At 33.8% G+C, this 25,488-nt stretch overlaps 1 protein-coding gene across 1 annotated transcript in view; it reads right to left on the minus strand.

Annotated features, from left to right (window-relative positions):
* Nucleotides 1-25,488, minus strand: part of LOC133201823 (zinc finger C3H1 domain-containing protein-like) — a 92,421-nt gene that overhangs the window by 58,512 nt on the left and 8,421 nt on the right. The window contains exons 8-30 of the mRNA XM_061337627.1: nucleotides 24,800-25,309; nucleotides 24,381-24,488; nucleotides 23,623-23,886; nucleotides 23,410-23,489; nucleotides 23,119-23,293; nucleotides 21,627-21,809; nucleotides 19,730-20,188; nucleotides 19,345-19,434; nucleotides 19,125-19,234; nucleotides 18,714-18,845; nucleotides 16,868-16,989; nucleotides 16,547-16,648; nucleotides 16,351-16,458; nucleotides 15,084-15,255; nucleotides 14,517-14,706; nucleotides 13,784-13,969; nucleotides 8,422-8,592; nucleotides 7,369-7,541; nucleotides 5,893-6,013; nucleotides 5,296-5,373; nucleotides 4,939-5,039; nucleotides 4,678-4,788; nucleotides 892-996 (exon numbers count right to left, since the gene is read on the minus strand). Of these exons, the coding sequence (XP_061193611.1) occupies nucleotides 892-996; nucleotides 4,678-4,788; nucleotides 4,939-5,039; nucleotides 5,296-5,373; nucleotides 5,893-6,013; nucleotides 7,369-7,541; nucleotides 8,422-8,592; nucleotides 13,784-13,969; nucleotides 14,517-14,706; nucleotides 15,084-15,255; nucleotides 16,351-16,458; nucleotides 16,547-16,648; nucleotides 16,868-16,989; nucleotides 18,714-18,845; nucleotides 19,125-19,234; nucleotides 19,345-19,434; nucleotides 19,730-20,188; nucleotides 21,627-21,809; nucleotides 23,119-23,293; nucleotides 23,410-23,489; nucleotides 23,623-23,886; nucleotides 24,381-24,488; nucleotides 24,800-25,309 (3,851 nt within the window). The remainder of the gene's footprint in view (nucleotides 1-891; nucleotides 997-4,677; nucleotides 4,789-4,938; nucleotides 5,040-5,295; nucleotides 5,374-5,892; nucleotides 6,014-7,368; nucleotides 7,542-8,421; nucleotides 8,593-13,783; nucleotides 13,970-14,516; nucleotides 14,707-15,083; nucleotides 15,256-16,350; nucleotides 16,459-16,546; nucleotides 16,649-16,867; nucleotides 16,990-18,713; nucleotides 18,846-19,124; nucleotides 19,235-19,344; nucleotides 19,435-19,729; nucleotides 20,189-21,626; nucleotides 21,810-23,118; nucleotides 23,294-23,409; nucleotides 23,490-23,622; nucleotides 23,887-24,380; nucleotides 24,489-24,799; nucleotides 25,310-25,488) is intronic.

Raw genomic sequence — 25,488 nt, forward strand, 5'->3', positions numbered from 1 at the left:
AGTTCGTGAATGAGATGCATGAAGACTGTTGAACTCTCCACCTGGTTTAAGCCAAGCCATAAATCTGAACTCCCTTGCTTTGTCAAGACACAGAAAAAGGAAGCCCAGCCCTCATGTAATGAGTGGCCCTGATTAATAGACACATAAAATAAACAATAAACAAACATCCCCAATCCTACCTCTCTCAGACAGAACTACTATATTTTCCTGCGATCACATGACAGAAGCACTACATCATGTGACGTTAGTGTATTCTCTACATACTTTGTACCTAGCTTGACAAAGATAAAACCAAACTTGCATTAAAGAATCTCTATATGCATACCAAAACGTTCTGTGATGAATTTCTGAACTTGTCATCAAAATTTTATTGTCGCACAGGTGAAAGGTCAAGCATGATACAAGAAGAACAAGTATTACTGTTCTGACAATGTTTTCTTCTCCAATGAATGTTAAAAAGATGAAAAATTTGATCATAAAATCTAAATCAGGGCACACGAATTTCTATGACAAGTTTTATGAGACGCAATGTTTTAAATTGCTGTCCTGAATGACTGCAATCTAAATGAAAAAAAATCCTTTTCAGATTTTTCATTAAATTCTTGTACTTTTACTCTGTGATTGAACACTGAAAGTCTGCCATGTTTCAGAAGATACACTGTAAAAGCATGTTTCTACAGTAATGAAGATCCATAATTCTGTACAAATCTGCTCTTAAATACTAAATTTGAAGTGTTAAACCAACTGAAATATATTGTACTGTGACTGAGATTCCCTTGCTTTCAGGTCAATGACCACAGAAATCTGCTAGGAATGCCTTTTTTCTCCTTTCAAGGACTTTTATCTTTACATTTCTTAGAATATCAAAGTACAGATAGGTGACACGTTTACCTGCACCAAGCCGCTGTAAGGTCTGGAGCCGTTACCATGGATCCAAGCATTGTCTCATAGGCCTCTATAGCAGCAGTTGTGTCCCCTTGTAACTCCAACAACAAGCTGAAAAAAAAATATAAAATTATATATATACAGTTGAATTTCGGTTTTTCGAACACCGATATCTCAAATACCATGGATTCCAGTGCATTCCCTATCTGCAGTCAAGATTTATGCCCAATATAAAATGTTTCCATCTGCTTGAGAAGCATCCAGTAACAAATGGGAATATTAAATACAGCATAAAAAATTAAAGTCTATTTATAATATAACATTAATTTCTAACAAAATGAATCCAGAAGTGTATAAACAATAAGCAAGTTTATCATAATAAATGATTCATGATAAATTTATATTTCTGCGTATTTCTTGTTGTTTGTGTGCGATACGTGTACTTATTTACGAGATATTAGTGGAACTTAAATCTGACCTCGTCACTATTCACTGCTATTATTTCCACTCTTTAGCGTATATTAATCATGATAAATGTTAATAAGGATACATAATTAGAAGTATGCACAATTAATTCCTTTCAAAAGTGATGTTTCATACATAATAATTCAAAGTATGAATTAGTGCCATGGGCGATGAACATGAAAGATAAAAAGAAACGGTGTGAATTTTCTGGTAGGTGACTTAATTTGAGAAGAAATTTGTGTGACCCAACTTTCACTTAGGGCCACAGTGCCAAAGACATTGTCACCCTACATAGGAAATTTCTAAAATAAGATGAATTGTGTTTTTAAGCACACCAGTGAACACAAAAATTAAGCCTACATTCCTCAACACATCATACAAATTAAAGGTCTTCGTTAAAAAAAAAGGATTTATGCTAATAGCACTAAAGAGCATCAATGTTATGTCCGACGGATATTTTTTTAATTATTCAAACAATTTTCCCTTATTCTGTTTTAAAATAAACAACTGAGAGCTGTTTTCATACATATGACTTATGACATAATTAGTCAAATGTACATGCATGCACCATACTCTGAAATACACCATTGCCAAGAACAAGTGTGGCCCTTGGGCCACTGCAACACACCACCAAAGACAAACGATGAACTAAGCCCTCATTAATTATGTAGGTGGATGCTACTCATTTTTGGGACGGGTTTGTCTTCAGGGGCTTCAATCTGGATAAACATCAAAGGGAGACAAATCAACTTCTACTAAAAAAGGTTGAAGTTGAGAGAATTTGATTAAAGCCTAGTTCCAGTAACAGCGACACTGAGGAAATGCAGGTTTCTTTTCCTAAATCAAATCAAAAGTGCAATTTAATGTGATGGAAAATTGCATCTGAGACCCTAATATTAAACAACGTTGTAAACAACTTGATGGATGTGCATGGGCAAAAAACTTGAGTTTTTTTCCTTCATATTAATGTACATAACTTCTTTTACAAAAAAGCATTATTTATGTAAAGAATTTATTATTATATGTCATATTTTTCTGAAATAATTTGCCCATACATCACTTAAGCTAAAGCTTGATTACATGTATAATTGACATAAAAGAAAAAAAAGATACATGTAGTATTACTTTCACAGTTGTCAATACTATATGGGTAAAGTACATATGTAGTACCTCTTCTAAAGAAGTATGTGGCAAAATAATTGCTGTGAGGTATCCAGTGGACAATGTGGAGGTGATATTTTTGAGTGTTACAAAATAATTAACAGTCCCTGTGACAGGTTAAGAGGTCGTCTGATGATGGAGTAGTTAGTGAATGTAAGTACAGCTGACAGCCAGGGAGGTGTTATTATCATAAATAATCATCACAACTATTATGTCTGTATGCCAGGACAGAATGGCTGGATTGTCGTCCACATCCAGGGATGATTGGGTCAGACATTTGATAAACTCTAACCAAACAAATATGTGACTTATTAAATATTTCTACATATTTCTATAAAGTAAGCCTTTTCTTTTTATTTACTGTACACTAAAAAATCCCCCCTCATATCATTTTTGCATTTTTCACTTTCAACCCTCCATAGGCAAATTTACAATTGGGCTAATTTACATGACACAAATATTTGTAACTCTTAAGTAGAAAATGGCTTTGGGCAAATCTAAATTTCAAAAAAATGGTGATATAAATTTTTAATGTATTTGGACATAGACAACATGGGGTGAAAATATTTTGAGAAATCAGAACCAAACACTGTGCAACATCTTTGCCCCAAAAAGATTATCCACATTTTACCCTTTCTCACACATTTACTAATAAATACCAAACAAGGTATTAACAGCATGACAAGCAATCAAAGCTTAACAGTTTACTGTAATGCTCATTCCACTTTTGAAAAAGAAATTGCAAGCACTGTGCATTTTATGCTACATGACATTTCATAATACATGTACATATGTATGCTACACACCACTTTGAAAATTCATAAACATTCATTTACCCAGATTTAGCAGTCCCCAACACAGTCTGCATTCACAAAATCCCCCCAGGACTGCCTAACTGGCCAGTGAAAAATTAATGAACAAAGCTGACCTAGTTGGTCTACTTTAAATTAATCAACACTCTTTTGCCAATGGAAAGTTACATTTATTATATAAGGCATTGCTCATCACAGCATTTCATCCTTACAAGGGTCTGTAGCCAAATACTTTTGTGTCATGTTGCTTACAATACTCTGACTGGTCATTTGGTATGCATGCACTTGATAAGAATATGCCTTTCTCTGCATAGATGCAAACTGTTTTAAAATTTGTAATACTGCAGACAGAAAAAAATCACTTTCAACCATAATGATTTATTTCTTGAATAAATACAATTAACCACAAGATTATGAAAATTCAATAATTTCAAACAAAAATGATCATCAAAAATTACTCAAAAGTAAAAAATATCCGATTTTCTTTACCACTTTACATTAGCATTACAATTTGCCAGATGGATTTGTTTTCAAATTCTAAACTTTTAATACATCCTTGCTCACATAATCTAAATGCTGATAATTATTCTGTACATACACTGTATTGTTTTTCTCCAGGTAAAATACTTGAGAACCCCAAACCAGGACACATAAATATCATTAAAGAGAAATCATATATCAGTCTGGCTGGTTAAAACAGTGAAAGTTACTCAATGTTGCCTTAAGGAACTACTTAAATAAAGGTGAGACACCAACCATTTTGTGCATTTCTACACTATATTGCCACATCAAGGCTATAGCAAGAAAGTGAAAAAAATTTCCCTCATAACATTTAATTTTTTAGTCTTGTAAATAGTAAACCTCAAGCTCTTACTACAAAAACAAATCATTCTTTAGGTTACCTATAAATGAAGGACTGTTTCGTCTTTCATTACTGAGTTATCTGCACTATCCTTTGGATTCCTCTCCAAGTTTTACATTTTTTCATTGCTTTTGTGACCAATATGTTTATTAAGCATAGTTCTGTCACTCTATCATCAAATATTTTTTTTTTCCTCTTAGAATTCATGACAGAACTTTTTTTTGTGTCTTCGGTAAATAACTTGTCTATACAGGAAAACCTGGTTACAGTGAACATGCATATAATGAATTCCTGATTACAGTGAACTCATTTTCAATCCCTGTAGTTTAAAAATGTACCATAAAATTATCTTATATTATGAATTACGTTCATGATGAAATTAAAATTGTTGGTCCATGGCACTTCCTACAAGCATGTTTTACTGTATATACATAATACTGATTATCTCTACCATATAAACTCTATACCAGATCTGATGTTATTCCAACTCACCAGTAGTTGAGCCAGATGTACAGATTTTCCTCTAGAATCTGTTCTTGGGTCACAGCTTCTGTGAAGTTGGGGGGAGAATAGTTCATAGGGACATCTTCATTCAAAAGAGAACTGAAAAGAGACAAAACTTAAGTCAGGACACCAAAGTTTCATTCTGCTACATTAAAGTCAGAGGAAACATCTTCGAAACTTGTGCATAAGTCAAGCATAAGTTGCACTGATTTATAAAACTGATTGATAAGAGAACATGAATGGACACACCAGAAGAGAAGGTTAGGGTCTGCTAACTCTGAGTTCACATCCACATCATAGAAGGTCAGGATACTCTTCTCAAGAGACTCGAGGGCTTTGTTTGTCTCCCCCTGCAATAAAATATCACAGAATTCAGCATATGTTAGAAATATAAAGGAGAGAACATAGATGGACAGCTATGCAGCCTTTTGTCCAACCAAATTCAGCCTCTGCAATAACTGTTGTTTAAATATAAAATGTACTGCTTATTATAAAAAAAGTTATAAACTTATAATTCATTAAAGTGTGTTTACAGATATTAAATTGTGCATTGCAGTATCATATGTTGTGGTACATGCACATTAAGTGTACTTGATTAAAAAGTACCTGCTCAAGTTCAAAGTTCGCTGCATGATAGTAGAGATGAGCACTGAATAGATTAGCATCCAAACTGTCAGCAAACACCTTCAAATAAAAGTGTACCAATAAGCAGTGAGTATACGTGAGTATACTGTTTCTGTGCAGATAAGTTCCTATGAATTCATCCCCCCCCCTTAATACTTAGCTTAAAGTTATTTTAATTTAATTAAGTGACAGTTCAAAAACTATGAACAAGATTATTTGGGCCTATCTACATGTATAGTCTCTTATGTTATTGAAAAATCTAGTGATCAAATACTCATAAATAGCTTACACTTTACATTGATTGAAATAATGAGTTTTGAAAGTTTAAGCAAATGTCTCCAAACTAAATATTAAATTGTGCAAACTACATACTTAGTCCTTTTATCAAATATAGTTGAAATTTGACATTTCAAATACATGTACTGGTGTTTCAAATACCAGGGACATATGAAATTGAGAACAGGACCAGACCAAAACAAATCTTTAAATCTCAACTCTAACAACTTGAAACCTTCCTTTTTTCTTTTTTGACATTCCCACCATGTTAGAGAGACTGGGGTTTTAAGGTGTCAATGATACCTGTCTGGTAGCCTGTGCCTCCCCACAGTGACTGTATAAGTCTGCCACACAAATCCAGACATCCAGCAGTCCAGGGTTCTTCATCAGAAGCTGGCGACCCAGAATTGCTGCCTCCTCATACCTATATCAAGTCAAAACAAACAAAATTTTATTGTTCATTCTCTTCAAGAGCTAAATCTAAGACTGCTATACAAGAAAATACTATTGGGTGACAAGAGTATGTCTTTTAAAATTCTTCAATCAAATGGTCCTCAACTTATGCTGTAACAATATATCTTACACCTAATTGACAACTATTTACATGTAGGTTGAAAAAAAAAAAAATCAGGGAAAATCTTAAATTTCTACTGAGGCTGAAGGTCATCTAACAGTTCTGCTAGAATGACAAGCTACCCCTACTGACAGTAACTAACGAGATGATGTATAACACCTGGGATTGAACAGAAAGGTGTAAGATTTCAGGTCATCTGTGACAGCACTAAGTGGTCGTAACAGGTACAGCAATAGCCAGTTAACATAGCAATATGACAAAATCAGCACTGACTTACAATCTATTATGTCCTTCATAATAGATTCATTATAGCAAACTTGCTAAAAAGTGTTATTTTTCATACTTGTAGTAGAAGCTGAAACACATCCGAGAATAAAGATTCATTTTTCAACTTTAACCATTATAGAATTCAGCTGGACAGATGGCTTACAAAAATGTCAAATAAAATATTTTAACATGACTTTTATTACTTCGTTATTATTTTTAACAAAGACCTTGCAAAACAGAAACATCAATCCTTTGTCAAAGACCCACCACATCAAATGTACATAGCAAAACCATACCTTACCAAATGTACCTAGCAAAACGATACCTTACCAAATGTACCTAGCAAAACGATAACCTTACCAAATGTACATAGCAAAACCATACCTTACCAAATGTACATAGCAAAACGATACCTTACCAAATGTACCTAGCAAAACGATACCTTACCAAATGTACCTAGCAAAACGATACCTTACCAAATGGACATAGCAAAACGACACCTTACCAAATGTACATAGCAAAATGACACCTTACCAAATGTACCTAGCAAAACGACACCTTACCAAATGTAATAGCAAATCTCTACCATAAAATGTACACTGTACATTGAAAAATTATACCTTACTATATGTAAAGGGGAAGTCTCAAGATTATTAGCATCAAGTTCCACTAAACAAATTAAAATACAACTTCATATAATTATATATCCTTTCTAACTTTGATATGAGATTATGAACAAATGGGTATTCAGAGCAAATAGCACATGCTATTCTCAGATAATGTTTCCAAGATAAGACTACAAATGCCTTCATGAACAAGCCATTGTAAACATGGAATTTTTTTCAGTAATACTGTTGCACTGTTGTTTATAGGAATGAAAATTAATTGCTTTATCCACAACAATAAATAATTAATCAAATCTATCCTTAACAACTTACATGGTGCTGACTTTGAGGAGGTGAAAAAGGTTGGTGAAGAGAACGGAACCCTGGGATAGATCATTATCCTCCAGGCCCCGAATAAAATCACAGGCCTTCCACATCATCTCCTTAAAGTGGTCCACTGGGAACAGAAGGTCAGGGGTCAACTCCCAATTTAAAGTCAACTTCTCCTAAATTAAAGAAAAACTTCAGATTTACAATCTAGCTGTCAATTATCAAAAGATGGAGGACATTGGTGATGTCAAAGAGGTTGTAATGGCAATTTCAGGGTTGCTGGTTTTTAATATCTTGATCTGTACTTCATATTCTTGGATGAAGTCTTTACCTGCATTATTTCATCCAAGCTAGCAATAAATGGATAATAACCTAGGATGGGATTTAACATAAGAGGACTACTTTCTTCCAGGAAGGGGGGGGGGGGGTTTAGGGACATATCATTTCATTTGGATAAGACAGCAGGGCTCGACATTAACGCTTGTCTGCTTGTCAGGTACCAGTGAAAAAAAAATACGGACAAGTGAATATTGCTGGGCACTTGTCCGATTGGACAAGTGCATTTTTCTGTAAATAAGTCTTTAAATATTTGAAAGAACGACTGTTGAAAATTTACAGGTACTTGTACATGAAAAACGAACTTCGATCCCGATATAGATTGCTATGTAATTCAGTGCACTTGATCGGGATTGAAGTTCACTAATTGCATACTACTGCAAAGGCATGGAACTGACGAAGTTTGGATTCTGTTTTATGTTGACAGCATTTATGTTGTCAGGACAGAAAGTCTAGATAAAATTTTGTTTTATGTGTTTTTGTCTTTATAAATAGCATCATGCACATGTAATGGACTTTATTTTTAGTTTTTCAGTTAACAGTATTAGATCTTTATTGAAAATTTTTCGGACAAGTGAAGTTGAAGTTCAGACAAGTAAATGCCTTGGTCACTTGTCCAAATGGACAAGTAGGTAAAAAAGTTAATGTCGAGCCCTGGACAGGCTTCAATTGTATTAGTTCACAAAGTATAACTGTTTATGATAGAAATCTAGAACGTACCTTGCAGACAATTTTGCCTGATGACAGGTTGGTGGGATCATACAGCTGCCTAGGGACAGATTTGTACCCTAGTACGTGGAGGTAGGACAGCCATAACACACACAGGTCCTCTATTGACATAGCCGACTTTATCCAGTCATACTTGTTAGGGCCCTCAGCAACAAGAAGATACTGAAATAATTTAGTTTTAACATGAAAATGTGAATGCATAAATTTTTAATTAAAAGATTTTTTCGTCACAATTCCAACTTCTGGATCAACGAGTTCATACTTAGTCTGTTACTTGTGGTTCATTTTTTTGGATTTTTATAGGTTAAGCAAGAACATTTTTTCCCTCAAAAGAAAAATTTCTTAGGGTGGCCAATGTTACAAGATGACATTGATAAAACTCTAGAAGTTCTTCTAATAGCAAGGGGTTTAAAGTGTGTCATTCCTAACTTGTAAAATCTTTGACATTAATCCAGGTTTTATGCATATACTAAGCCATTCATTTAACTTAATGCAATACAATAAGCAGCAAATATTTCATTCACCTGAACTTTTTGCACCACACTTTCTGAAACCCATGTGGGCCACATCACTAACCTTCATGAAAGTTAAGTCTTGAGTATTTATAACCTGTCAGATCTTTGATTCTATATACATGTATTTTCAAATAAGACAAAATCAAGGGAAGACTGTTAAAGAAAATGCTTAATGCCTTTGATTAAAAGTATTATTATAAATAAGTATATTTAAGTTTTCACAAAAGAACAAGTCAGATCCTACGAGAAATCCTGTGGGTAAAAAAGAAGTGAAACTGCAAGTAATAAATTGGTACACAGGAAATTCTGATATGTCCATGATATTAACAGTTAAGTATGTCCTATTGTTACTCTGATAATCCCAAATATTTAACAAAAGTGCAATTGTGCAGTGACATGTGTATTGGCCAATGACTGTTTTAAGGAAACTGAAAATTTGTAAAAGTTTATGCCAAAAAGACAGGCAAACGTCTATACATGTAAACAGATAAGACAAAATGAAGTCACTTTAATCAGAGATTCTCTTTTTCTAAATGGCTCAGGTGAGCTAAAAAAAATAACCAATGCAATTCATTTCTTGTACAAGAGCATGTTAACAGATATTTTCTGTGTGGTCTTTGTATGACTCTTTATCATATCACAGCTATTTCCAACTCCCTCATTAATTAAGCTCTTATTCACAAGTGCCATCTTTTACTCATCATGCCAAAATCTGTTAAAATACATTTGAATGAAAACTCCAAAACATTCTTGCTTTCTAAAATCATAAAGTGTATCTCCATCTTCTATTCTTCATAAAATTTTCATTGCTTATAATTGTCTGTTAAATAAAAGGCATTAAATTCTTTTCTTTCACGGCCCTGCATTTCCATTCATGGATTTGCTACTCCTCAGCATGGAGATGATTTTTGCATAATTCAGCAATTTATAAGTGGATCAAATAATGATAACACCTGATTAACAGCCATCATCCATTTCAAGTACCTCATTAAAGCAGCATAAAACCTCCTTTTACTGTCTACAGACTGTGAATCTACAATTTTATTCGCCAAATTACCCCCATCAATGCACACAAACTTGCACCCTGGATGTCTCAATGCAAAGTCAAGGGGGGTTGGGTCAGGAGAGGAAACTTCTGACAAACATTCTCAAGGAGAGTGCTAACTAAAAATTTCATGCCTGGCCAAGGTAAAATGTATTGAAAGCAGTTCCCTTTAGTTCGATGAATTAACTTAATCTACCTGGACCCTGACTGTGAACAGTGACTTGACCCGGGACAATTAGCAGGTCAAGCACAAGGAGACAATGGCAGAACATTAACTTTTGTTACGTAAAGCAATGGAGGTTATTACGACTTAATTGTCCATTTTCGTCAAAACATTTACAAGTGGGTGTCATTTTTTTTCTGTTAAATCATCATGGTGGGGTAGTTTAACAATGTGGGATAACTTATTAAACATAATTGACCATAACACTCTCTATATGGGGTATACCATTACAGAGGTATTTGACATGAACCAGGGAAGTGTACACAAGGGTATCTTTGTGGATCAGATCTTGTGTTGCGTCACAAGAACTGGGTTGTTTTTGAGATAAATATTTACGCCTAATACTAGATCAAAAGGAGGTCTGTTGGTACTATGTTGAACTAATCCCTGAAATATCAGACACAATTTCCTTTGTAATAACCAGTGTTCAACAAGATCTGTTTCTATAACAACAAGATGAAGGATATTTTGTGATTCTCCTCCTCCCAACAAAGAAAACCTCAAAAAGGGGTGGAATTCCTCATCCATTATCTCAGAAACATGTAGCCAAATCTCCACAAGAGCACTGCTAACTTCAAGGTCATATTACAAGGTCATAATTTTTGTACAATTCATCAATTCTTTGGTGAATATTGAATCACTCTTTGGGAGGTTTTTAAAGACTATCATATTGATTTCTGATGAGCCTACCCAACATCATTTTTACTGATGGTTATCTTCAAGAAGCACATTAAGATGAAATGTATCCAACCAAGATAACCATCAGAGTTGGCTATAGGCTTATCACTACAAAAGTGATTTTTGTCAAATTAAAGAGTCTTTGTGACCCCCCTATCCTTGAGGCTTTTGTGTTGTGTTACAATGGCCATAAGTTCCTGGTTGTTGGAGAATGTCATAAATTTTGTTTATCAACATAAAAATTTAAAGACGCACAAGAAGAAGCACCCTAATGACAAGATAGAGAATTCTGGGATTCTGTGATTGGCAACCTAATTACAGTATAATTGTAGGAATGTCATTCTCTGTGACTCGGCATTTTTCTGTAAAGATTTTAGAACTTATGGCTTTCAAATTATTTTTTCATTCAAAAGGATCAGACAATTAAAGTATTTGTCCAATTCAGCCAAATAAGCTTTCTCTGTGAAGAACTGATATCTGCTGACAATGACTAAATGAAGTCAATTTTTCTAAATAAGAAAATTATAAAAAAAAAATTATGAAGTAGTTTTTCAAAGAAATTTAAACTAACAGGAGATATCAATACATATATATATATATCGCGAGATCAACAGAACAATGTTCCAAGACAACAATTTATTTTTTACATACAAACAAAGAACAGAACAGACTTCTGGGAATCACTACTTATTATACAAGAATTAAGACTCACTGTGCCTTAATTCAAGTAAAACTAGTCAACTTTTTAGACCAAGATATTTTTATTTGTGCAAACATGGAGGGGAGAAATATGCTATGGACCAAACCAGGATTCAAACTTGGCTTCTGGAATCACTAGTCAGGTGCTCTACCAACTGAGCTATCTGGCCACCGACAATCAATCCTGCCTGATCACTGCATTTCCAATCAATTGAAATGCCTTTAGATTTACATTCTAAAATATTTCTGTTGACTTGTAGCGGATATAAACTTAGCAATAGGAGAAATATAAACTTAGAAATACAAATCTTCATTTTTTAAAACAATTAATTTTGATAAATATAAGATCTTCCATGGTTTATGGTTGGATATGATTTTTATCCAATGAGTTGTGTGTTTTCTATCTCCAAGCCTTGGTAAGTTGGATAAAAATCATATCCAACCACAAAGCAAGGGAGATTCTTTTTATCACAAGTTTTACATAGCTATCATATGTTGTTGTTTTTTTTATTGTTTTTAAATATGAATCCATCTTCTCTGACTTCATCATTTTCATATAAAAACCATTGTGATGTCACAACTGCTTTCATGAAAAAGATATCATATGATCAATATCACACTGTCTAAAGGAGTTAACATGTGATAAAAGAATGTACTAAACTGCAACACATTTTACTCCTATAATACTCTTTTTTCTGTGAGAGTACATCTCATATCCTAATTTCACAGTTGCCAAACCAACTCAAATACTAATCCTGCTTATCACAGGAAAATAGTCATAGAACATAATAGAAATTGACCTAATGATTGGGATAGTTTGCAGCAATCAACAAAAATGTAAGAATTTAAGAAAGAGATTCTTTACAGGATCTATTGAATAGGTATTGTACAAAGAATCTTTTTTTTTTGGGGGGGGGGGGGAGGGAGGATTATCTCTGGATACATCAATAAACAATTTAATCCCTCATTCCTTCACTATGCAGTGCAATTCACTTATCAAAATTTATTTGTCAGACAAAACTTCTTTAGGAATGACTCTAATTCTTGGCCAAATTATTCGAGTATAACCTGGTTTGGGTCAGTTTACGCTTTATAATCCGCGAAGCGGATTATAAAACAGCGTAAACTGACCCAAACCAGGTTATACTCGAATAATTTGGCCAAGAATTAGAGTCATTCCTTATAATTTAATTCTAAAATCATTAAACGACTGTGGGTGTAAAATTTCGTTGCTTTTTATTAGTTCAAATTTGCCGCTCAATAATACAACCCTAGTAACGGAAGTGATGGGAAGCAAGGGGAGGTAAAAACTGATACATAGTCCTAGCAGCCATGTTTTTTGTTTGCATGTGGTAAGATCCGAGTTACTGTTTGAAGCTAAAGGTACATTTATTAAATCTGGAATTTTCCATGAATCCCGAGGACTGGAAATGAGAGCATTGCATGGATACAGACGATTCAGCTGGTTGTCAGGGGGGTGTGTCCCCATACCAAACCAGGTTATACAGAAATAATTTGTGTTCCTTTTTGGATATTAACCAATCAGAGGCTAGAATACAAACAAAATTAAATTATATTAATATAAATGGTATATGATAAGTCCTGCATCTTCTATAGTTCAAAATACAGGTAAATAATGATGTTCCTATTTTATGATTAATGATAATTCTGCTCTCATTTTTCGAGTTACCTTGAATGACAATAAAACAATATTAGGTTACTATTAACTACTTTACAGCAATTACTCATTCAAGTCAATAAATTCACTAGCTTGATACTATGCAAATCATTTTAGATCTCCAGGGCCTTCAAGTTGCTTACTACAATGTACGTATGTTTTTTAAAACAATTAAAGAGTCACACAACAGACTTTTTCATTCACTCTTTCTAAGCTACAACTGTGCTCACTTCACCTTCTGTATTTTCATTCATTGTAAACATGTGAAACACAATGTCTAAGAGGCACTCTTGTGATGGAAAAATTTTGCCTGCTTAGATCTCCAAAAATGAACCGTATCAAATGGTGCAATAGTTATGACTAACAACCTCAGAACAAAGTTATTGACTGGCAGAAAAACTAACAGATAGAAAACATTAGCCCTCTGACCTTTGAACTCAGAGCATATACACTGTAGTAGAAACAATACAAATATTAGCTGAGAGGGTAAAACAGCATGACACATGGGCTTTTACCTGAAGAAAGTTGGAGGCAGTTTTGTGTTTTCCACTCCAGCAGTAGAGGGATACTTTGTATAATACTGTTTCTAAGCACTGATGAGATTGAAGTTCCTGGTCTACTGCATCTTGGGATTTCAGGAAGTTCAAAATTGTATCACAGGTTTCTGCTTTTTTGTGAAGGGGTTTTATGGTACCAAGATACTGAAATATAAAGAAATTGTTGGATAGGTTCATAGTCATCAGTTGAACATGATTAAGTCTTTTAATTTACTTACAGATTTTTTCTTAATATGTGTTAAAAGAATAAAAAGATCACTAAAAGGGAAAAGGTTAGGATAATTCATTTGAAGTGTGCTTTTGAAATATTTTCAGTTATTTTTTTTTTAATTAGCTATGAAGACATAGAAAAGTTGGACAAATTAATTAATGAATAAATGCATATGTATATTTAGGAAATCACAGGAATGTGTGTGCATTATGTCACCATTTTTTGTGGTGATCTGTTTCACATGCTCTAAAAACTCGGCACTGCAACAATAATAAATATTTCTACTTCATTATGTGAAAACTGAATGTACAATGCAAACATTGTATCATCTTTAAGAAAATGTGTAATATACCTGAATCTTTTACAACAAGAATCATTAAATATGAAGTGTAACTAACAGCTTCTATTACATGTAAATCAAACAAGCTGCAGTTGCCTTCTGACATATGAAAATTATTACGCTTTATATAGAAACATTACCTTCCATAAGATGGAGTAGCTCTGTGTTAATTGTAAAGCTGTCTGACACATGTCCCCAAGTTCTCGGTTGTCAGGGTGACTAGCAAACAATGTGAGGTAATTTTCCCACAATTCCACACTAGTTTTGTTGTTCTCTAGACCTCTAGACAGGACATTCAAGGCATGGTCCAAACACTCAGATGGAGTATGACTACAATGCATGAATACTTGGATTTACACAAAATCTTACTTAAACATTACTGCATAAACTACCAGTAATATGAACATTGTCGATATCCATGCTTTCAATAAAATAAATAACATTTCAATGGATATTTGCATAGAAGTACTTTTGATGTGCAAAACATAATTCCTCAAATGCTTTTTTTTTCATGCAAAGAAGTGTTGCTGGACAAGTCTTTTACCAAAAAGCATTCCAAAGGCAAACACACTCTTTAACATGAAACATACAAGTGTATGTAGAAATAATACTTAAAATTTGATACTTCATATCTTTTTTCCAGTAAATTTTTAGTTAAATCTGCAGATATTATCCATCTGGAAGCAAAAATTTCTAACGCTCTCTACCTCTGAGTATCTGAGAGTTTTGTATGAGCTAGTTTGATCCATTTGGACGTATCGTCCGGATTTTCCATGACTGCTGACTCCATGTCTTCTATCTTTGAGGAATCCGACAGGAAGTACCGGACGTCTATGTCTCCAATAACATTATCTAAATCTTCAGCAGGACGTTCCCATTCTGTAATGAAATACTTGTGTCATTAAATCAGAACCATACTATGATTTTTTTCCCCCTTAAGCTTGGATAATTTAATGAAGCAATCTTCCATTGTACTCAGAAATGCAAATATTTATAACTATAGTGAAGTTGTATCCTCAGAATGTCAATTCCTCTGTAGGTATGACATACTTTAAACGTATTTTATTAATCATGTATCATATTTGGCAGAAATTGATTATTCAGCAAGCTACATGTAGCATAGATTTGATTTAATGATTTCTGAATGCTTTTTATATCAATATGCATACACAAGACTTTTAACGATGTTCTCGATTTAGTTTAAGCTGCCTTCCATGAAAGGCACTACATGGAATACAGAGCCAATTGTAATACGTTTACAGTAGACAGTAAAACACACTTCGGATGAACAATTTTGGTTCATTATAAAAATACTTTGTTATATCCGATAAGTTCAAATTATGTTTTAAACCTATAGAGATTGAAATTCACTTTCTTGTAATTGTAAATTCTTTAAAAACATTTTCGCAGTAACTGTTTTACTATACAACAAACTTTGCTTGATGATTTACCTATTTTATCAGGGGACACTTCCTTTGTTGTTTAGTATAACAGAGATTTACCTATTTTATTGGGGGACACTTCCTTTGTTGTTATAGTATAACAGATGATTTACCTATTTTATCGGGGACACTTCCTTTGTTGTTTTAGTATAACAGATGATTTACCTATTTTATTGGGGGACACTTCCTTTGTTGTTATAGTATAACAGATGATTTACCTATTTTATCAGGGGACACTTCCTTTGTTGTTTTAGTATAACAGAGATTTACCTATTTTATTGGGGGACACTTCCTTTGTTGTTTTAGTATAATAGAGATTTACCTATTTTATTGGGGGACACTTCCTTTGTTGTTATAGTATAACAGATGATTTACCTATTTTATCAGTGGACACTTCCTTTGTTGTTTTAGTATAACAGATAATTTACTATTTTATTGGGGAACACTTCCTTTGTTGTTAGAGTATAACAGTAGATTACCCATTTTATCAGGGGACACTTCCTTTGTTGTTTTAGTATAACAGTAGATTTACCTATTTTATCAGGAGAGACTTCCTTTGTTGTCTTTGCTGCCCTCTTTTTCTTTTCTGTCTGGGTCACTCTCCATTTTCTGGAATCCAGGAACAAAGTGTGTGGTTTCTCTGCAATAAATTTAAAATTTGTAACTCATCATAACAAAGGGTTTCACAGAAATTTGTTATTTCAGTATTAGTTTGAACATCAACCTACTTTGTCCTGATTTTTCAAGCACTTGACTGACAAGGAAGATCTTTAACTGGTCTGTGGTCAATCGTCCACTGTGCTGCTTGCTGAGATTATTGACATATGTATCTGAAAAGATATATACTTTTACTTATGAATTAACCTTATTTTTTGTTTATTTCAAAATTGAAAATTAAACATAAATTTCAAAGCAATTGAAAATGGAATAATTTTCTGAACATGACACTATATTAAAATTTATAATGATAACTTCTAAGATCATAAAAGTGGAAATTTTTATTTCTCTTGTCTGGTTCTTATCACTCTTCTATAAACTGGTTCCCTTACTGATAAGCCTGCCACTGTACTGAGGAGGTGTGTCAGCAGCCACTCCACAGATGGCGGGGTTGTATGACACAATGTCCTGGAGAACCTCCTGTTCTGACAGCTGGTAGTCCCTCTGGTGTTGTCTGTAAAATTATAAATATCAGTATTACATGTTAGATATCAGTAATACATGGTAATTATCAATATTACATGTCAAATATCAATATAGAATGTTAGATATCAGTATTACATGTTAAATATCAGTATCACATTTTATTAAAAATCAATATTACATGTTAGATATCAGTATTACATTATATATTAGTGTTACACGTTAGATATCAATTAAATGTTTAATATCAGTATTACATTTTAAATATAATATTATATGTTATATATCAGTAATACATTTGAATATCTATATAACTTGCTTAATTTTGATATTTCAAACTTATTTTCCTTAATTTTTACACAACTTCATGATGTGTTGATTCACATCATTATTCAACTCTTTACAATAAACAAATTTTATAACTAGAATTTCACTCCAAAAAAGGAGAAGAACTTCATTTTTCTGTACTTTCATAAAAGTTTTAATAGGTCACTTAATCCCAGCAGGTGTTGTTTAAGAATTAATAGGCCATTACGTTGTATACAAGTGCAGAAATGGCATGGAATCTTACATGAGTATTTATCAAAGTAAGCCTCTATTATGCTAATTTCTCCATCTTTTAATGGTGCAAATCTTTTATTGAAACAGGAATCTAGTCTGAAACTGGTACAAATATCAACAGAAAACATACAATTTATGATGCAGTTCAGTCAGAAAATTCATTTAGACACAAATCATAACGTTGCCTTAATTCAATATGCCATCCCTTGACCCCTTAACCCTCTACCGTTTTCTTCCGATTTTATGCCTGCATTTTTTGCATCCTAACTACATGTTAACAAGCATGTTAATCCCCATACATTTTACATGATGTGATTTTCTGAAATCTTAAACCTTTCTTTTATTGTGACACTAAATCCTTACGATAGATCATGGCTTCTGGCCACGTAAGAGGGGGTGCTGATGAGATGGGTACAGGTGCGAAGTAAACAGACCCCCTATGATGTTGTAACTAAGATCTTAAAACCAGTCAAAGGGAAGTAATCCGTAAATCCAGACAAAGCCCTGGCCATACAATATGTAGTAATTATCATTCTTCTATTACATGGGCCATAAAATGTGATCTGCTATGAAGTCATTTTGTTCAGCTTCACAAAGTTTACAAGAATTTCAGAATGTTTTATATACTGTACAGTGTAAAATAACCCATTCATCCAGTCTTGTACCAATTCATTTAATTTTATACTAATTCACTTAACCATATTAAGCTCCGATGACCACCCCGTCTTTCAGTAGTTAGTAATACCTTTTTACTAGTGACAATTTGCATGATGAAAATGTTATACTATTGAAGGCGTATCACAGCAGCGTTTTATTAATAAATTTTTGAGTTGGCATGTGATTCTTAAATGAGCAACTGGAGAAAGCAAACTGAGTGCTGAAGGCTGCTGTGAATTAGGGGAGGGAGGGGGGTCAAGGGAAAAATTTGAAATTTTGAAGTAAAATTTGAAGGAGGCATTTCCTGGCTTTTAGACTTAGCGAAGAAAATTGATGTTTTACCACCTACTTATCAATTTCTTTATACATGCATGTTTCATTCTTAAATAATAATTTAAAATCCAAGGACTGAAAACCAACATTCTACATCTATTAGCATTCTTCACTCATAAAATGATCCATCAAAACACAAAAAATGCAAGGGAACAAGCCAGGACTTCCTAAATAAAATATCTGTTCATAAAAAAAATTACTTACCCATCACAATCGTCATCATTGCAGGTGCCTTGTAGGTCGTATTTACAGAGAACTCTGTTGATGTTCAGTTTATTGGAATACGTCACAGAGGATAAAGAGAGCTTATTCTTTGTTCTAAAGTATGGACTAAACCTGAAACAAGAATCACATAATTGCTCTAAAATATATTTCATATTAATAAATGTGCCATAAAATAATTTCAGTCAGGAAAAACAAATACAACCAGAAAAGAAATTATTGAAAAATACAATGTTTTACCAACATATCAATGTGATGTATTATGCCAAACTTCACTAAGATTGTGATTTTTCATAAAATTATTAATAAATTTCCTAAATTCTCAACAATCTTTACTTTTATTTTCTTTTTTTTTAGTTTAACCAGAGAGAGTGACATTACTATAGATATTACCTGTATGTTTTGAATTGTTGCAGTGGACTGCTATAAGGATAAGGAATTATCTCTGTACTACCATCATCTTTCCTTCTCTGAACTTTCCTATGTTCTACGATTGCAGGGATCTGTCAAATTTACAAGGACATATAAAAGTCAAGCTAAAGATCACAGGATTACATACATTTTTATTATCTCCAGTAATAACTGTATAAAAGTATTAGCATAGATATTAAACCTCTTGGGACTTTTGTATCACATTTTGGCAGTAGTTGCAAGTCAAAGGTAAAACCTCCTGTTTTGACAGATATGTGGATACATTTTCATCCTGCAGAAGAAACATAAATTTGGTAAAAATTTCAATAATACAGTGAAACTTGTCTAATCCGGATGCTGCATATTCCAAAATCTTGCCAAATACAATGTAAACCTTAAGTCCCTTTCAGTAAATTCAACTGCGTAAAATGTTGTCTGATCTGGAATACTGTCTAATCCAGCCAATTTTTATGGAACAGGTGGTTTCCGGAGTAGACAAGTTTTACTGCAACAAAGTTTACTTGTGTACTTATCCATTAACTTCTCTGAAATCTGATTTAAACTACTGGTAATTTGATTTTACCTACCAATAACTGTTTAAGCTTTTTTAGCTGTTGTGAATTTGGCACATTAAAATCAGTGGACTTTTTGGGATTGTCCTTGGCGCTAACAAAAGTTTTCACCGGTACATTAACATTTTCTGGCTTCTTCTCAATGTTTGGTTTGGTGCTGGGATTGATTTCCATCAATGACCGACGTCGTTTTACCGGCTTTTCCACATCCACTTCCTCTTCCTGTTCTGTAAGATCAATTTCAATCTTCTCCAGCCGTGGAATCTCTTCCGAGCTTTTCCTGCCACTGCTGATCCGAGCTTTCCTAGCCTGGATCTTCCGTTTGGCATTAGCCATTTTGAGATGTTGGATCCGTCGAGCGTACTCTTTCTCCAGACCCTGTAAACGTTCCTTCTCCTCAGCAATGTCAGCCGCACTCTTCTTCTTGGTCTGTTGAAGGTTTTCTTTTCCTGTAGCTGCTTTCTTCATTGCATGCTGTTAAGCATAAAAAAAATTGTAAACTTTAATAAACATTTGGAAAAGTAAATGCAAGAAAAATTAATACTTATACTCTGTTTTCAGATACATGTATCTCTGTCATCAAAAGTTAATTTTATATAGCACTTAATCAAAATACAAAGTCCTCATCAAAGATAATTATGTAATTGTTACTTTACTGTGATCAACTAATTCTTGGTTTTTAAACCATCAAGTTGTCAATTGTAAAACATAATATCAACTTAAAACAGTCAATCACATGAAATATGGACTCCAACAGGACCAACTCTCAAACTTCATTATTATTTACAGGTTTGAAATATGACTACTAAAAGACTATTACAGAGAAGAAATATAAGGTATTAGATTGGGTAGCTATATAAAGTAATGAACTGGATAGGTATAAGTTATTAGACTGGACAGCTACAAGGTATTAAATTTGGTAGCTATGCTATAAGGTGTTAGATTGGATAGCTATAAGGTATTAGATTGGATAGGTATAAGGTATTTGACTGGATAGCTATATAAGGTAATGAATTGAAAAGCTATAAGGTATTCAAGTAGAAAATTACGGTGTTTTCTTTCTTACTACACAGAAATTTTCAATTAAAACTGAATGATGTTCTCTATTCACAGGTTTCCCTCTGTTTCTGTGACAGAGAGAGTAACGACAATGAAGAGTTGACTTTTATTTAGCACCTGAATGAGACACTAAGATCATCCACAAAGATAAAAATGCCACTTTAGGGTGCTATTCCTTATCTTTAAACAACAGCCTTAAATTGACAGTCAGTTATTGAAGAATCATGACAAAGTGATTGTTGAGTGGAGATGCACACACAGGTCAGTAATAATTCAAATGTACATGACTGTCCCCTTACTGCAAAACAGAACCCCAAAACATGTGTTCTTAAATGCCAGACTCAACTACTTTTTCTATAACAGGCTTCCTTAGATATAAAGAACTCTGAAATTTCACCCTCTCACACACACAGTCAGGTAAGAGGAAATCATGTACTAAATCAAATATTTACCACAAATAATGAATGTTGCTTTTGAAATAATCTAATCATATCCATATACTGTCATTTATGCAATGAGTATCAAACCTTACATGAGATTTCTTTATCAATCATTGTTTAAGTGAAATGTTTAATTTCCCACAGAGTTCTATAGGAAAATTCTCACTTCACTTGATTGATTTAGCACCTGAATGAGACACTAAGGCCTGAAAAAGGGGCCCAAGTGACACTTAAAGGTGCAGAGATAAAAAACTTCCAACAGCTTATCTTTCAAAACCCACATGTATCTTTTTATTTTATTTTCTAAAATATCTTAATTTCTTAAATATCTATTTAAGCAAATACCATACAACAATTGATTAGCTCAAAAATTTTCCAAAGCTTTCACTGTGATAGAGAGAAATTATTTGTACCTCGTTAATTACTGTCACGGCTAAGTTCTTCCCCCTGGACTTGCTGGCCACAGTAACCTCCCTGGAGGAGCTAGGGACAGTGTAGTCTTCCCCGTACACCCGTATCCCCTCCTCCTTGACCTCTGCCTCCAATTTCTCCAAATCCTCTGCTTTCTGGTTCACTTTGTCTCTTAGTCCTCGGGCCTGCAAAAAAGACAAAGTACATGTATCTTTTTAAGATCATTTAATGTGACATTATTTTTTCCTGACACATATAATTCAGGAAAATGTTATCTGACATGTTCTTCCTTTCAGGTTAACATTTACTGTGGAATCATCATTGTTTGTGGGTGACCAATGTTCGTGGATTTCATGGGTCGCCCTTTTCCATGAACTTACATCCCCACAAAAATTTATTTTGTAAACATATTGATTCATTGAATCTACTGAATAAACGAGTAACCCACAAAATTATGTCCCACAAACAAGTAAAATTTTGCTTGCCCAAGAACACTGACCCCTACGAATTAAAATGATTCCACAGAACCTGTGCTCGGTATTTGTCATTTACCTCTGTTTAGGATTTGTTAAGGATTTGTCATTTAACTGTGTTTAGGATTTGTTAAGGATTTGTCATTTACCTCCGTTTCAGATTTGTTAAGGATTTGTCATTTACCTCTGTTTAGGATTTGTTTAGGATTTGTCATTTACCTCTGTTTAGGATTTGTTTAGGATTTGTCATTTACCTCTGTTTAGGATTTGTCATTTACCTCTGTTTAGGATTTGTCATTTACCTCTGTTAAGGATTTGTTAAGGATTTGTCATTTAACTGTGTTTAGGATTTGTTAAGGATTTGTCATTTACCTCCGTTTCGGATTTGTTTAGGATTTGTCATTTACCTCTGTTTAGGATTTGTTTAGGATTTGTCATTTACCTCTGTTTAGGATTTGTTATTTACCTCTGTTTAGGATTTGTCATTTACCTCTGTTAAGAATTTGTCATTTACCTCTGTTTAGGATTTGTTAAAGATTTGTCATTTAACTGTGTTTAGGATTTGTTAAGGATTTGTCATTTACCTCCGTTTGGGATTTGTTTAGGATTTGTCATTTACCTCTGTTTAGGATTTGTTTAGGATTTGTCATTTACCTCTGTTTAGGATTTGTTATTTACCTCTGTTTAGGATTTGTCATTTACCTCTGTTAAGGATTTGTCATTTACCTCTGTTTAGGATTTGTTAAAGATTTGTCATTTACCTCTGTTTAGGATTTGTTAAGGATTTGTCATTTACCTCTGTTTAGGATTTGTTATTAAACTGTGCTTAGGATTTGTCATTTACCTCTGTTAAGAATTTGTCATTTACCTCTGTTTAGGATTTGTTAAGGATTTGTCATTTAACTGCGTCTAGGATTTGTTAAGGATTTGTCATTTAACTGTGTTTAGGATTTGTTAAGGATTTGTCATTTACCTCTGTTTAGGATTTGTCATTTACCTCTGTTTAGGATTTGCTATTTACCTGTTTTCGGGCTTTGTCAAACTGTTCCTTTTTCTGGGCCACCAGACCCTCAGCCTCCTGTAACTGTTGTTTCAGATCCTCTACACTGGCCTGAGCGTCTGTCCAATCTTTTTTATTCTTGGCGCAGCGCATTAACAGGGATCGAAATAATGCCCTTCCCTTTTCAACACCAGTTCTACAAACAGATGAAATATATCTCAATTTTAAAAACAGAAGAATAGTCCTCTGAACTCTTGTAAAGCTTTAGTGGCTGCTAACTTAAGTTTTCACATGATTTTGTAAATATTCTACCTTTGATTCTGGAGTTCTTCTTCCATTTCTTTGAGCTTTTTCTTCCTCTCATTGTCTTCTTTCTCTTTCTTTTCCATATTCTGAAGTATATTAAATCATTCATCAAGATACATGGATCTTCTCTTAGAGTGTTGCCAGTATCATTCTTTCTTTCTTCAAGTGATACAATTTAGGAAAAAAAATCAGTTCACTCTTTCATAAATCAATATTTACCTCAGATGATTTCCTCGCCTCTTTTAAAAAAGAATCTAAACCCGACAGAAGACTGGAGGTGACAGGTCGAGGTTGGATTGTCTTAGCACCGCTACCTACTGAGGTTTTACTAGAGTTCAGGCTTGCATTGTAGGACATTTGATTGACTGGTGAATTAGGAATGGTTGGGACTCGCATTGATGTCTGTAACGTCGATGATTGGAATTCCTCCTCATCTGAGGAATCATCGTTTAAATTAATTACTACTGGGTCATGAACTGGAATCTGTAAATAAAACAGACAAAATTTACAAATGATTTAAAGTATATAAAGGGCCTACTATATGAAAAGAAATACAGTTGAACTTCAGTATCTCGAACACTGATATCTTGAATACCATGGATATGTCGAAATGGTTTGGAAATCCCCACCTCTTATTCTTTAAGTTTTTAACCCTCGATATCTTGAATCTTCGGATATCTCAAAGTTTTATCGTGGTCCCATTGAGTTCGAGATAACGAGGTTTGACTGTAATTTCATCATACACTATTTCTATTCAAATGATGACATATTTTACAATTATTCTTAATCTTTAGTAGCGCTTTTCACTTTCATCATTTGTCATAAAGATATCTTCACAAAGGACATACATGCTCTATGTTATCAATGCACTCGTGAGAGCGACAAAATTGAAATACAATGTCAGCCATTCCTGACAGATAATTTTTTTTAACATTCTAACAGCACTCTTTTGGTATGTAGAGATGTGGATGTCTTACCACTAACTGTGTCATGGGCTGCCTATTTCTGGCTGGTTTTGGTTTCAGAATTAAGGCTGTAGATGCTGGAGACTGGCTTCTAGTTGGGGAAATATCTGCAGATTTTACCTACAACAAAAACATTTTACAGTGTATATTGAATACTTCCTATTTTCCACTACTTAAAAAAGTTTGCTTAAAAGATATATTTTGCAATTTAGAAAAACTCACATTTCATAAGACATAGAGATAAGTAACTCATTCCAGGGTTGTCCCTTAGAATTAAAATAGCAGGGAACATTTAAAAAGTAGAAGGGGGTTGGGGTTCTTCCCTTAACAGAGGGTTGAGGGGGAAAAATGTATTACCTTTTACTTGATTTAGAACTTATACAAGTATATTATAGGTACATCTACACATATAATGCAATAATGCAGGGTACCTCGTTTTTCAATTTCTCCATCTTTTCTTTCATTTTCCTGGCTGCCATAGACTTCAGCAACTGGGCTCTCAGCTGTGCTTCCTCCTTATCAAGATCCTCTGAAAGATTAGGGGAGGATCTAAGAGCAGCATAAATATCTGTAGATCCTTTCTCTTCAATCTGTGTAGAACTCTGGGTAATTTCCTCATCTGGAGGAGGTTCTAAAGGTAAAGGTGGTGGAGAGGTAAGATCTGGAGGGGGTGGGGGCTGGGGTTCATCTGGGGGTAGGGGTGGTGGAGGAGGAGGGGGTGGAATCTTGAGGGGATCAATGTTTTCTGATGGATAAAGTTCTGTCCAAGGTTTTAACACACCACTATAGGAAGTGTCACTAAAATTCTGATTAAACATTGGATCTTCCCAAGGCACTCTCTGAGACTCTGTAATCTCTTCTGACATGACATCACTGTAACCGGGAAAGTATGGGTCATTCCAATGGGGTATTTGAAGACTGGCACCAGAAGTATCTACATTCTGAAAAATACACAACTATAATTAATTTGCACCATTACTGAATCATTAAGTAGTTAAAATTATTGCCTTTTTCTGCATAATGAAAATTTCAGTACTAGTGAGAGAAAAAGGTTATTTAGCACAGAAAATATGTAACCAATTGATATTTACGTCATATAAATTTAACTTATGATTAGTAA

This window comes from Saccostrea echinata, unplaced genomic scaffold (genome assembly GCF_033153115.1).
Source record: "Saccostrea echinata isolate AGI-Se365-2 ecotype Australia unplaced genomic scaffold, CSIRO_AGI_Sech_v1 ptg000045l, whole genome shotgun sequence".
In the NCBI taxonomy this organism is placed as follows: domain Eukaryota; kingdom Metazoa; phylum Mollusca; class Bivalvia; order Ostreida; family Ostreidae; genus Saccostrea; species Saccostrea echinata.